This window comes from Cervus canadensis, chromosome 6, assembly GCF_019320065.1.
Source record: "Cervus canadensis isolate Bull #8, Minnesota chromosome 6, ASM1932006v1, whole genome shotgun sequence".
In the NCBI taxonomy this organism is placed as follows: domain Eukaryota; kingdom Metazoa; phylum Chordata; class Mammalia; order Artiodactyla; family Cervidae; genus Cervus; species Cervus canadensis.
Window position 1 is genome coordinate 76,109,587 of NC_057391.1, and position 14,765 is coordinate 76,124,351.

At 51.9% G+C, this 14,765-nt stretch overlaps 1 protein-coding gene across 1 annotated transcript; it reads right to left on the bottom strand.

Annotated features, from left to right (window-relative positions):
- Positions 1-1,521: 1,521 nt before the first annotated feature.
- Positions 1,522-10,803, bottom strand: CCDC177 (coiled-coil domain containing 177). The gene is made up of 2 exons (XM_043472392.1): positions 10,510-10,803; positions 1,522-9,632 (listed from the first exon to the last, which is right to left on the bottom strand). Exon 2 carries the CDS (start codon positions 9,603-9,605, stop codon positions 7,503-7,505), a length of 2,103 nt encoding a protein of 700 aa, XP_043328327.1. The 5' UTR covers positions 9,606-9,632; positions 10,510-10,803; the 3' UTR covers positions 1,522-7,502.
- Between the last annotated feature and the right edge of the window lie 3,962 nt (positions 10,804-14,765).

Genomic DNA, 14,765 nt, shown 5'->3' on the forward strand with positions numbered 1-14,765 from the left:
AGACATAGATCCCACCTGAATTTTTCTTCTCTTTTTTAAAATGTTTATTTGGCTGTGCTAGTTCTTCATTGGGGAATGCAGATTTAGTTCCCTGACCAGGGACTGAACCTGCTCCCGCCCCCCCACATTAGAAGTACAGAGTCTTAGCTATCGGACCACCAGGGAGGTCCCTAACCTTGAATTGTGCTGTCTCTGGCTTCTTCTTAGTATTTCCCAACCTCTTTTTTAAATTTCCTCCCTTTTTTCTTCCACTCTCACTGCATCTTATCTTTTCTCGGACATAATGATGCTCTTACTTATTTTAATGGCCCTTCATAAATCAGCCCTTTCTTTTTCCAAAGAATCTCACTTTCCTCCCTCCCCGTTATTTATTTCCACTTATTTTACTGGCTACAGAAAGTGGGAGCCCAGGCAGAATTTTCCACCCACCCATGGCAACAGGAGACTAGGAAATGTAGGGCCAGAGCTTTTGACTGAGCCCAGATCAAACAATTAAACTGCTCCACTCCTATTATACTTTTTCTGTAAATCTCAAGAGGCAGAAAGGGCTGGTCTAGTAAGTGACATGTGTATCAGTTGAAGTTAAGCCCATTTAAACTGAATTCTCCAAACCGGATTCTGTCCAACTAGCTGTGTGACCTTGGGGAAGTGACTTAAACTCGCTGCCTCAATTTTCTTTTGTAAAATGGGAATAATAATGTACTTATCAGTTACAGCTTAAGTGAGGATTAAGTGATTAAAATAGTCAGCTGCCCAACGGAAGTGCTTAGCATGTTAGCAAATTGCTCCCTTTGGTTCTGCGTTTTTCTTACCCTGAGGGTTCTCTTCAAACAAGCAGATATTCCTAGGAGGCACCTTCTGCCTACTCTCAGGTCCACTGCAGTCTCCCTCTAGGATATCCAGGGGCAGAAGAAAGGTGACAATGCAGGGGAGCTCCCAGCAACTTGCCTCACTTGTGGCCCTCACTTCCTGATGCACAGTATGAGCCAGCCTGGGCCAGGCGGCCTGTTCAGCATCTCTGTGCATTGATGTACATCCAGAGTCGGATGTGGACGTGTACAGATCCAGTCCTTCAGCCAACCTCCATGCAGCTGTGTGCAGGGCCAGGGAGTAGGGAAGGAGACAGGAGCATTTTCTGAGCCTTCTCAGACAATGTCATTTGTCTGAGATAATGCACGCCTACCTCTCTCCTTTCTGGTCCAATGCCGGTTCCCACAGCGTGTCCATCGGCGCTCTCCCAGGTTGGGCTTGTCCCAGACCTTCTTCTTCATGCTCTTGGGGCCATAGCAGAGCTGGCTGCACATCTCAGAATTCCTGCCAGGTACCACACCTTGCGGTACCAGAGCACCCCAGAAGAGTGGTTCCCCCACACCCTCTTCTACTTGGTTCTGCTAAAGATGCTATCAAAGCACTGGGTCCAACCAGGACAATACACCTTCCTTTACCCCAAGAAAGAGATGCAAATCTTAAAACAGTCTGTCATTTTAGTCATCAAGTCTTAAAATAAAATTTCAAAACTTATCATCATACATCAATTTTATTGCCAAACATTTGGTAAACATGGTAATCCCCCCAACCCTACACTACAACACGTTACTGGGGACCCATTTTTCCAAAGCCCCTTCCCCTGGAATGGTTGGGGGATTGACACACAGCAAGGGGTGCATACTACTGCCAAGGGCTGCCATCCAAGCCTGCGCTCCACCTTCCCACCAGGCTGAAGTTCAACCTACCGCATTCCTTCTTTCACTACCGTTCCAAGTTCGAAATAACAGAATCCACAAATTGAATGCTATCTGCCAGGGACCGTGCTGCTTTCCAAGCATTTGACACATTTAATAACTCCATACCAAGTAGGAATTTTTGTCCCCATTTTACAGACGACAGGAGGAGCCTGTGGAATAGTAGGCAATAGTTTGAATAAGTCAACAAAGCTTGTTCCTTTGCCAAATGCTTTGCTTCGAAGGTATGGTAGCCTCAAGGAACTGGACTTTTAGAAGATATCAGTCATTCTGTCAAGCTGAGATGTTCCGGATGTCAGTATTTTGGCATCCAAATTCCATTTCCCAGTCAGCTTCTCACAATAAGTAGGGGAAGAAGTGTAGTGACAACATGAACAGCCTTTGTCAGCCACAGGGCTCAATGATGGAATTGGGAACATGGACACCATGCTCACCAGCCAGAGACTGAAGAAGCCATGGAGCTGGAGGTAGGTGGAATCAGTGGACCCCCACCAAGGGGGCATCTCACTGTTCCCAGTGCTTAGCCTTCTCTGAAAGAATGAGATGGCTACAGAACCCCTCCCTCTGCAAGAATGCTGAGGCTGGGATGGGGAGGAGGATGTGTGTGTGCATGCACGTGTATACTCCAACACAGGAGTAGAGATGAACCATCTGACAGCCCTGTGAACTGCACAAGTGTTTGACACAAAAACACACCATCAATACTGTACGGGTGGAGAGGAGAGAGGCATGAACACTTCAACATGGCTGCTAATTTAAAAATCACTTTGGGGGGAAGAAAACATTTCGGCGACTTCCCTGGTGGTCCAGGGGGTAAGACACCACACTCCCAATGCAGGGGACCTGGGTTTGATCCCTGATCATGGAACTAGATTCCATATGCCCCAGCAAAGACCTGGCAGAGCCAAATAAATAAATAAAAATATTAAAAAAAAAATCACTTCGGACTAGTTTTTTTGCGCTCATGTGGGACATGATGGTGTTTGATGCATCAGGAAGTTAACAATACTGTAAACAGTGATTACCAGTGTTCCTCAGAAAGAAACCACCCTCCACTTCTACATCCTAACACCTGCTACTAACCATACCCTCTGTCCTAACCCTGACCTATGTAAAGCCAAAGCAGCACCAGGGAGAGTATAAGGGGCTAGGGGCACGTGGGGGTGCATAGGGCTGGGAGGAGGTGCGTGTGGAGAGCACCAGAGCTCCGTGGAACAGAGCAAGGACGTGAACAGACGTAGTGCTCTTGCGGAGAGTCATGCAGCCAAAGCACGTGATCAGGCATGACGCTGCAGTGCCACATAAGATACCCCGGCCAATGTGTCACATCTAAGGCCTAAATAACATTTCTAGAACCGGGAGCTGTTTGCTGCATCTCTGAAAGCCCCTTCCCAGGCTGTGTCGAGAAATGCCAGATTTCCTTATGCTCCTCTGCCCAATGTTTCCCAGGGACCTGCAGGGTGGAGATGGGCAAGTCTCCATAGCAACCCGGGGGGTAATCTCAATCATCTAGAAGCTTTAAGAGGTGGAATATTCTGGTTCACTGAACGTTCCTAGCAATTTAGTATGAATCAAAAATCTCTTTTTGTTGGGACTTTAAAACTGGAAATGCTTCTGAAATGTTGAGTTTCTTATCTCAGCAAGAACAGTGGAATTATGGAGCTGGTACCCTGTTTTGGTGATCTGGGACTCTGCAGGGCCTGAGGCTTGGTTCTCTACATCGACGATCATTATTTACACTGCCTCTGTTAAAGGCAACACCAATAATGCCCTTGAAGGTAATTAATCTATTTGTACTGTAATCTAAAGTTGATTAAGTACATGACCTTATGAATTTGACCTGAATAGTCAGGGCTCCTCTAAGAGAAAGAGAACAACAAGGACTCGATGATGGTTGGCTGGAGGATGGCAAGTCCCCAGGAAACTCCAAAGGCTTGAAATTAGTGCTTGAAGGGCTATCGGGTCTGCCTGTGGTTGGATACCAGGATGGGAAGGCAGTTAAGCCCAACAAGGAAATAAAGGTGTCTGCTCATCTCACAATATCATGTTCTCCAGGGTCAATATCAGAGAGACCTTGTCTTCTCAGCACTAAGAGCAATGCCTGGCCCACCTGGTAGTGGGCTTGATACTAATTTGACAGATGAAGGGAGGCCTCCATTCAATCAATTCTGTGCAAATGTCCTCTGGTTACCATTCTCTGACCACCACCCATCCGCTGTCTATCCCTCTCTCCATCTACTGTTTATGTGGTTATTACATAAGAGGTGCTAAACCACGGGTGGACTCAATGGTAAGTAAGATACAGCCCCTTATGAAGAGTCAATCACTCCTCTGTTTCAGTGGACTTTTTAAAGGAAGGGGGGTGTTAAGTGGTGGGCTTTGCAGAGTGGCCTTTGCGGAGTGCAGAGAGCACAAAGGGCAGTTTCATGTGCCTTCACTACCCTACAGACTGTGCCTTTGGAAAATCCTAATTACTGCTCCCACTAAAGACTCACAGTCTGTGTGCTTCTGAAAGGAAACTTCTGTCTTCCTGTCCAGATGTGGTGTAGGCACTGGTCATTGCTTGAGCAGGACAATGGGCTAGCTCCACTGATGATTCCATCTGAAATGGTTTTGCCCTGCTTGTTTCCTGGGTAACGAACCAAACTAAAGTTTTTTCCAACCCTTCCCATTCTTCCTCATTCCATTTCATGCTCTTTCTGCTCTGAGCAAGGGGATATTCCAAGAGGGCAAGTGGGAAGGTCTGGGGTCATGTCAAGTCTGTATTTTCCTGGATGGTAGGAACTTGCAGCATGGAAGACAAATTCAGGGCAGTTGATGACAGTGTTCACATCAGGAGAAGTAAGACTTTCTCTGTCCATCATCCCCACCATGCCCCACTCCTCCGATTTTCTCTTGCTGCATTTCAGAGTAAGAAACACTACTCCTCCCTACCACCAATTCAAAGAAAACACTATAAATAAAGGGCACGCACACACACACACAAAAGGATCCTGGAAATTGTTCCTCCTCAAAGAGTAACATGACTACTTAGCCTAGAATACACAGAAGCCCCCCTTCTCTAGAGGGTGATCAGGAGGTTGGAAACTTGGAAGAACCATTCTTTACTATTACTAGGTTTAGCCTCTGTTTTTGCTTGAATTATTATTATATGTATTATATGTATTTAAAGAATCCCAAAGTCTTGTTTCCTTTACACTGTGCTTTTCTCTAAGCACAAATCTCTAATTTGGTGACATTCAGACCCGGACCTTCACATCATATGTGGCATTATAATCCGCAATGTGCTTTTCGAGAACATTTCTTTCTGCACCAGATCACAATGGCCACATTACACTCTAGGCATAGTGCAGTCACATAATCCTTGGTTGTAGTGACTGTACCTGCCGTTCCAAAGTCCTAGAACTGACAGCACCACTTTGATTCTGATTCATCCCCACAGTGTTTGTGTGAGGAGGGCAGAAGTCATGATCCCCACTTTATAGGTGGGGAAACCAAGGCACACAGAGGTGATCTACCCAAAGTCACTCAGGAAGTCAGAAAACAAACTGACTACAGAGCCAGGTAAGATCACCTTTCAGCGCCTTGTCCAAAAAAAAGAAAAAAAATCCAAACAGATTGTATCCTTCTCAAACGAACGCATATACCTTGGAAGGACGTGGTTTTAGGTGGAACTTCCTAGTAAAGTCTCAGAGTCTCCTCTGTCAAATCAGGAACCACCAGTTAAGAACCAGTATCACATTAACATTTTAGTTAAATACCCTTGACTCACCGACAATGCTGATTATTATAGCTCACTGACAACCTGGTTACCGACATGAAAATTTGAGGAAAACTTCATCCATTCAAGAAATAAGCCTTGGCACAGCTCCTTTCCTGGTTTCACAGCATCTGATGTGTAACAGCCAAGCACTGCTTCCTTCTACACAATACTCCTGTACCTGTTGGCATTTCACTGGGGTCGGGGGCGGGGTGGGGAGTCGCTAACAGAATGTGTGCATGTGTGTGCATGTGTGTGACACCAGACACTTTAAGGACAATTCTGCCCAACAGAATATACATGAACTATGTCTAACACAATACTTCTCTACCCTGATTATTCTTCTTTTTTGGTAACTTTTATTTCTTGATCCTGTTCATGTAAAAAGTAATATTTTACTCCCCACCTTCCTTGATGAAGGTAGGGTCCTTGGGTGGACATGCCTGGGGGCTGATTTCAGCTTCCTGGAAGAGAAGCACTTGAAGGGTGAAAGTTGCCGGAAGACAACTGAACGGGACTTTTTGGACCAGAAAGTGTCTTGCATGTATTTTCCCCCAGAGGCTAAATGACCACCTGTCCGTGACACATGGCCAGGAATCCATACCCCTGGAAATAAACTAGGCCAGCAGCAGTCCTCCTGCCTCCCAACTCCAGGTCAAGAAAGGCACAAAGAAGCCCAACAAATAATACTGAGGCGGTGCTTTGGATCTGGGAGGCCTTGAGGTACCAGGAGAAAGAAGAGTACTGATGGCCCCATCTGGACGATGGGGAGGTGAGGCACGGAGAGACTGACTATACTTTCAGTCCTAGGGGAGAGGGAACCAGGAATGTTGGGTAGGGGTGGGTCCTCTTTTTCCTCATTCCGGGAAGGAGAGGAAAGGAAGATACACTGTCAAACCATAGTGAGCATGACCCTCACGGCAAAGACGCAAATTCCAGCTCTTCTGCCCACACAGTAAAGTAAATGCCCTCAGATGATCCCTTCACATAGGGAACGTGACACCCCAAACTCTCTGGGGCCCACTCTTGGGACTGCATCCAGGGCTGGAGATTGAGGCAGAATCGGCCTGGGCAGGCACATAGGTAGCTCTGCTTCTTAAGGCATGGATGCTGTCTGCAAGGAGTGGGCCCCACACTGGGAGGTGGCCATCAGACACTACCTCCCCTGAAAATACCCTGCAAGAAAGCTCAGTGGGGTGGAACACTGCTGCCTAAGGAATCCACATCCCCGGGCTGGGGGCTTCCACTAAAGCTAAACAGCATCACCAAACCTGTGTCAACTAGGAACATAAGGAAGACGAAAATCCAAACTGATCATTACTGGCAGATGATTGTCTAACTAGAGAATCTAGGGGAAACAACAGAAAACCTAGCAGAACTAAGACCACAGTTTGCACAAGTGGCAGATTAAAAGTCTAGTATACAAAAGTCAATAGCTTTTCGGTCACTTGAGGGAGGTGTAATACCTTGGAAGAGCTGTGCTTTTCTGTGAGGCCTCCAAGTGTTGTGCAACTTGCCACATTTTAAAAGATGGAGGGGAGCCAAGGAGATGCCTCCTCTGCTGCAATCTGTGCAGACACCTCAGATACCAAGTTTGTGAAGATGCCTGGGGTGACTGCGGCAGGAGGGGGCAGTCACTTCTGCACTGTCTCCTTGCCCCCCCCCCGCCCCCACTCTCGACCCAGCCCCCTTCTCCCAGCTCTTTTCCTTTCCAATTCAACAGACACAGTGGCAACCGTGGCAAGGGCCAGGGTGGGAGCCAAGAAGGTGGGATGTGGTGGAAGGTTGTGCTCTGTCATTTCCAAACAAAGCCGATTTTTAAAAACAAAGGCGGCGGACTGACGGGTCTCATACATCAGTCCTCTCATCGCCTCACTGGTTAGGAGCCTGGCGAAGCCACGGTGCTCTGCCCCAACTGGCGATTCCCACGGTCCGGACAAAATGGCCAAAAGGGGCGCCACGGGGCTGAGCGTGGCAGTCTAGCCTGCGCACTGCGGCGGTCATTTACGGTCCAGATTGGCGTGCAGCTGGGCCTCGCGCACCATGCGATCGAAGGAGCGCGTGTTGGTCTCCTGGCGCACCTTCTCGCGCACGTGGAAGGAGGCGCGGGCTGTGGAGCGAGCGCTCTCCAGCGCGCTGCGCCGCTCCCGAGATAGCTGCTCGCTGCGCTCCAGCTTGCGACCGATGGCTTGGAGCAGCTCCCGCCGGCGGCAGTCTTCGTCCCTCTCCACCTTCTCCTTGTTGGCGCGCTGGGCCCGCTCCTTCTCCATCCGGCTCTGGCCCACGCGCCGCGCCTTCTGCTGCACCGCCTCCTCGGCCGCCTGCGCCGCGTGCTGCAGCCGCCGCTCGCCTGCCCGGGCCAGCGCCTCCAGGTGTGCCTGATGCTCCCGCTCCTTGCGCTCCGCAGCCTCCTTGGCCCGCCGGCCCTGCAGCTCCTCCCGCCGGGCCCTTTCGCGCAGCTCCCGGGTGCGCTGCTCCACCAACTGCTCGTAGTTCTCCTGCGCGCGTCCCAGGCTGGCCTCCAGGGAGCTCCGCAGGCCCTCGCGCTCCTGGCGTTCCTGCCGGGCCCGACCTTTCAGCAACGCCTCGTGGCGCGCCCGCTCCGCCCTGCTAAGCTCCTGCTTCTCCCGCTGCAACTGGCCCTCCTGCTGCTGCTTGACCTGGGCCGCGCGCTTAGCGCGCTCCCTGCGGACCTGCTCGGCCCGCTCGCGCACCTCCTGCAGGCCCTCCTCCCGCTGCTTCAGGTTCTGTTCCTGCTGCAGCTTGCGCTGCCGGTCCTCCCGGGCCGCGCGCTCCACTCGCTCCCGCCGCAGCAGTCCCTGGCGCTCGGCCAGCTCCCGCCGCCGCTCCTCGCTGCGCTCGCACTGCCGCTGCCGGCGCCGCGCCTCCTCGCGTTCCTCGCGACCTCGGCGGCCGCGCCGCTCCTCCACCTGCGCCGCCCAGGCCCGGCGGCCCTGCTCCAGGGCGCGCTGCTTCTCGCGCTCCTCGCGCTCCCGCCGCTGCTCGGCGCGGACGCGCTGCTGCTCCCACTGGCCGTGGGCCGCGGCGCGCTGCTCCAGCAGCAGGCGTTCCTCCTGGTGCCGCGCCAACATCAGCGCCGCGATCTTCCGGTCGCGCTCCGGCACCCCGCGCAGACCCCGCTCGGCGCGCACTTGGCGCACGATGCGCTCCACGTGCTGAGCTGTCTGGGGCGAGTGGCTCAGGTCGCCGAGGCTGAAGCTGCGGCCGGTGAGCGGAACCAGGGCCAGGGCGGATGGGCGGCCCAGGGGGTTAGGAGCCGAGGCCGCCGACCCCGCCGCGCAGCTGTTCCTGGCCGAGGCTCGTGGCGGCCAGTGCAGTTCCCGCAGGCTCTCTCCGCTGTAGGACGACGACGACGCGCCGGACTCGGAGCTGAGGGCGCCCTCCCGCCGGCGGGACAGCGAGTCCAGTGAGTGGCTCTTCCTACCTGCCCGCGACCCCGCCGGAGGGGGTTGGGGCCGGGCCGGGGACGGGCTGGAGGAGGCCTTTCGAGCGGCGCGCGGGGCGGGCGAGGCCGGGAGGCTCGCGCTGCTGCAGCTGCTGCTGCTGCCCGCGCTGGGGGCCGAGGCCGCGGCGGCCGCCGGGCCCAACGGCGTGAAGAGGCGCCGCTTCTCCTCGCGCACGATGCGCTCGCGCTCCGCCCGGCACTGCTGCAGCTTGGCGCGCCGCTCCGCCTCGTATGCCTCGTACAGGCCAGTGGCCACTCGCATCGAGCGGCCGGGGGCCTCGCGCACCAGGTCCGCCAGGGCCCGGGGCAGCAGCTCCACAGGCTTAACAGCGCAGCGGGCGCAGGCCTCTAGCGAGCGGGGGCTGGTCAGCACGTACCGGCTGCCCTCGGCCTCCGGACAGTCGAAGTTGAAGAGGTCGAGGTGCAACAGCGGGGACTGCTCCCGCTGCCCGCCTTCGGCCGCGGACGGGACTTCAGCCTTGCGGGGCGCCACGGCGGAGGCCGAGGCCGAGGCCGAAGACGCCGTGGGCTGCTGGGCGCCCTGGGAGTTAGGGGGCACGGACGCGGCGGCTTCGTCCCCTTCTGAGCCTCCGGGCTCGGCTCCCAGCTTCTCCTCTTCAGGCACGGGATCCACCATGGCTGAGCCTGTGCCTTTGTGGAGTCACTGAGGATAACAAGGGAGGGACATCGAGGAATACATTTAAAAGCAGTCTACCCCCCCCAACCCCCCCCCCATTCCTGTTCATCCCCTCACCCAACTTAATCCGCTCTGGGATTAGGCTCAGAGGCCCGGTGGAATGTAAATCATAATACCGATGCCCTGAAAACCCAAGCGGGCGGGAGGGTGCACAGAGCCTCTGTCTCCCTCAGCGCCGGAGTGCGGGGCGGAGGCCCGTGGCCAAGCTCCCCCCACCGGGCGTCTTGCCCGCTAGATGCATCTCTTCCCTGTTGCAGGTTAAAATGTAAAGATCGAGGTGCGGGCGGCAGCCGACCCGAGAGGCTCTGGAGGATTCCCGAGAGGATTAGCGTATTCATTTGTCGCTTAGGCGGGCGACCGGGGAGGCAGCTTTGCAGGAACAAAAAAGGAGGTCTGTGCATCCTCACAGTGCACTGCTGTGAAGACCCCATTTGCCCAGGGAAGAAGTTTATAGTTGATTTCCCTTTTGCCAAAGGAGACCCAAGCGTAGGGCTCAGAGGTGACGGCAGAGAGGAGAGAAGTGACTCTGCCCGAAAAAGACCTCCCCGGGAGGGCTGATTGATCCTTGCTCCTGCCTCTTGGGCAGGGCTTGCAAGGAGCTGTGCCCGCCTTCCCCGCGTCCCCACCACCGGGTGTTCACCGGGGGTGGTGAAGGAGCCTGGGTCTTCCCAGATGCACCCGATTCTCTCTTAAAGCCGTGCTAAAAGCGCCATCCACCCCAGTCTAGGCTCGGACACCTGTCCCCAGACGTCCTCCGAGTGCCCCCACCGTATCCCAGCGAGGTTGGGCTCCTGGAGCTCAGCGAGCCCGTCCGCTTCCCTGGTGCCCGGGCCGGCTCGCTTACCCCACGTCCCGGGCTCGGCCCCGCGCCGAGGCTTTTGTTCGCAGCTCGCCGCTTTCCTTGCGCCTCTTCAGTCCTTTCGCCGGCGGGGTCGGATTACTGCCGGCCGCAGCCGCGATAGGAGCCCCAGCTGCCGCCGCCGCCGCCACCGCCGCCAGCGTCTCTCCATGGGACCGCGCACACCCCAGACGCTCCCTACCCGCAGGAGGGGGAGTGCGACAAGGTCTCCCTAAAATAACGCAGCTCTGCTCCCTTCCCTCACGCTGATTCTTAAAAAAGGAAGCAAGCCGGGTTCCATCGCTGCTGCATCCACCGCCGCCTCTCCAATCGTAAAGGGACCGCAGGTCTTTTGACGTCCCCCGGCGCCTCCTGGTGGACGCTCAAGGGTGTTGATTTGCTTGCTTAGCAAAGAGAAGTTGGGGGGGGGGAATGAATATTAATGATATATTATACATACATATATAATATATATATAATATTTTTACAAGAAACCCTATTCTATCAGCACCTTAGCTAGGCAGAATGAAGGACTTGCTCAGATTTTTTCTCAGCCTGAGAAGCAAACAATCATGATGGCAAATAATTTGGTAGAACTATGGCTCCTGATCTGAACCATGACTATTTTTTTAAAGAAAAATCAAGGGCATTCAAATAGGTTTGAGGCAGGCAGAAGATGTGTCTAGGGTTTAGTGCAACATTTTAGCACTTCCTGGTTCCAGACAATACAGATTAAAACCAGTCAGTGCCAGTAAGTGAGTGCTATTTAGAGACACCTCTTCACCACCTCTTATCCAGTTAGTGCGACAATGGCCACAGCAGACAGATGGAAGGTGTACTTAAGGGCAAGGGTTGGAGGGTGGGGGGGACATAACATTTAGGGAGCACAGTGAACTCTGTCGTTAATAACCTTGACGTTTCGGACAAGCAGTGAGGAGCAAGTGAAAGGCTTAGAGCAGGGAAATGACATGGTTTGGTTTATATTAATACTTTGGGAACATAGCTCTAGCAAGGATGGGGTGAAGGCTTTGGGGGGCAAAAGGGAGGCAGAAAACCAAGTTACCTGGACACTACAATCACCCAAGACAGGAAGGACTGGACCTGAGGAGAAACAACAGTAGGAGGCCTGGGCCTGGTGGGAGGTAGGGGTGTACAGATTCCTGAAATAGACAGTAAGAGAAGCAATACTCAAAGGGAACTTGGCTTTGGGGTGTGAGGAGCAGTGGAGGGGCAGGGATGACTTCCTGGAGTGACAAGCTGTCTGGGTGTACCACAAACCTAGAGCATGGGTCCTAGAGGGAGGATTAGGTGGTGTGAAGGGCCAAGGAAGCATGTGTTCCTTTTAGGACCACCTGAGTTTGAGGTGGAGCCATTCAGCTGGGAAGGTGAGTGGTAAGGTGGCTAGTAAGTTGTGTCACAGGTCTGGACTGAAGCTAGAGTTTATCGCAGTTTTTCCAGTAGTTGTGTATGGATGCAAGAGTTGGACCATAAAGAAAGCTGAGCACTGAAAAATTGATGCTTTTGAACTGTGGTGTTGGAGAAGACTCTTGAGAGTCCCATGGACTGCAAGGAGATCCAACCAGTCAATCCTAAAGGAGATCAGTCTTGAATATTCTTTGGAAGAACTGATGCTCAAGGTGAAGCTCCAGTACTTTGGCCACCTGATTCAAACAACTGATTCACTGGAAAAAACCCTGATGCTGGAAAAGATTGCAGGAAGGAGGAGAAGGGGACGACAGAGGATGAGATGGTTAGATGGCATCACCGGCTTGATGAACGTGAGTTTGAGCAAGCTCCAAGAGGTGGTGATGGGCAGGAAAGCCTGGCATGCTGCAGTCCGTGGGTTCATAAAGAGTCGGACATGACTGAGTGACTGAACTGGACTGAATTGAAACATATTTGAGCTTCTCAAACAGTGTGAGTGAGATCATCCAGGTAGGGCAGGTGAAGCAATCGGGAGGTGGGCAGGGATGGGGCTGCTAAGGGAAGAGGAGTCCATGAAAGGGACCAATAAGGACAGGCAGAAAAGTGCAGTCTTATGGAATCTAATGGTAGGACACTTCAGAAGCGGGGTGTGCCCCTCGTGTTAAGGCGGTAAAGGTTCAGAAAGGTTTTGTTTGAATCAGATACCCACTGAAGCTGGCAGTAAGACAGTCTTTGGTGACATCAGCAGAAATAGCTTCAGTAGTGTCCTGGGAGCTGATGTCAAACCACAGGAGGTTGAGGTGCAGTGGGAAGTGAGAAAGTGAAAGTTATTGACTTTTTTTGACATTTGGGTGAAAGTGTTAAAGACTGTGAAGGGCATGAGATTTTATCCTACTTTCTTGCTAATAAGTTAGCCTGCCACTATGCATAGATGTTCACAGAAGACATGAAACTCTGGGTCAGAAACAAAGGGCTTTGTTACTCGCGGTACAGCAGATGGCATGAAGTTTGTGTTTTTGTTGATCCCTCTTGCTCCGCAAGTCTCATGGGGCAATGGAAATGTGGGTTCAGATAGGTATTGTACATGGGTTTGTGTCACAGCTGAGAGAGACCCTAAGCTTAGTAGTGGGTATGCCTGCTAAGTCGCTTTAGTCGTGTCCTACTCTTTGCAACCCTAGGTGGGTGCTAGTGGTAAAGAACCCGCTTGGCAGGTAAGGAGATGTAAGAGATGCAGGTTTGATCCCTGGGTCAGGAAGATCCCCTGGATGAGGGCATGGCAACCCACTCCAGTATTCTTGCCTGGAGAATCCCATGGACAGAGGAGTCTGGAGGGCTACAGTCCGTAGGGTCACAAAGAGTCAGACATGACTGAAGCGACTTAGCACACATGCTGCAAATTTAGGGTCACTCGGCCGTGTAGACCATACCCTTTTAAAGGGGGCTGCTGGCAAACCTGTTTAAACTTTGCCCCTGAGGGAGGCATTATGTTTGTTATCCTGGGAGAAAACAAATCTTCCCTCTCACGTTGAGGGAAACACTATCTCTGTCTTCCAAGGTTTGTTGTACAAACATCCTTGAAAAGTAGTCTAGAATAAAAGCCTTTTCAAGACTTACGGAAATGCCATGAACTGCCCTCAGTAGAGAAAAGGAGTGATTGGTCAGATGACTAGTAAGAGATAAGGCCGGGCTTTAGACCTGGCTCAGTCTCATCCTGAGTGGGTTCTGTGCATTGTATTTCCACTCCAAATTAAACCTCTGGAGAGGCGTGCATTCAGATGGAGATAAATGGGGTGGTCAGGTCAACCTGCTCAAACCTCTTTACTTCAATTTTCCCTTCCTTACATAAGATCCTACCAAATTGCTTATCTCAAGGATTAATAATGTCTGCTATGTAAATGTCATCTTTGTTCTTAAATAAGACAGTAATAGCCACCTTTCAGGGTTGTTGTCAGAACTGGAAATTAGGCAAAGTACCTAGACTGACACGTTTCAATGAACAGTGATAAAATCATTGATATATTTTTATGAAAAAAAATGTTAAAATTTATTTTTGGTTGCTCTGGGTCTTTGTTGCTGCACGCAGGCTTTCTATAATTGTGGTGATGGGCTTCTGAGTGCGGTGGCTTCTCTTGTTGCAGAGCAAGGGTTCTCGAGTGTAGATTCAGCAGTTGCGGTAGACAGGCTTAGTTGCTTTGAGGCATGTGAGATCTTCCTGGACCAGGAGTTGAACTGGTGTCCCCTGCATTGCAAGGCAGATTCTTAAGTGCTGGACCACCAGGGAAGCCCCCTTACTATTTATTTTGAAAAATCTCACTTAATAGGTGTGATCAGAATAAGAACACGTGTAGTGTCTGTGATATATTAAGGGAAAGCCCAACACATGTTTCACTCTTGATTAAGAAATGATTCTTTATCTGGGACGGTTACCGGAGCAGAGGTTGCTTGGATAGTGACCTAGCCAGACAGTTCAGCATTGATGGGGCGCCATTGAAAACTCAGATAGGGCTCACCTCTCATCTTTAAGTGCCTTGGACATTTCAGGAGTTGGGTTTCACCCAGGTTAAGCTTTGATTTCCTCAGGTTGGGAGTCCCAGCCTGCCAACAGTCAGGAGCATTAAATCCAACTTTATTAGGGTACCTAGCAAAGAAAGCGGCCCAGCTTGGGAATACCCACCTGTCCCTTGCGAGTGGGGTGGTGGACATGGGAGCTTTAGGAGTCAGTTTAATCATTCACATTCTGGCTCGGCTGGCCTCTATGAGTTGAGGCAAGTGTCTTAACCACCTTCAGTCTCAGCTTCCTGAAAAGAAGAAGGCACAACATGGACTTTGTCTTGCAA

Coding starts and splice junctions, on each gene's coding strand:
- CCDC177 (XM_043472392.1), bottom strand. CDS start 9,605: ATGGTGGATCCCGTGCCTGAAGAGGAGAAGCTGGGAGCCGAGCCCGGA.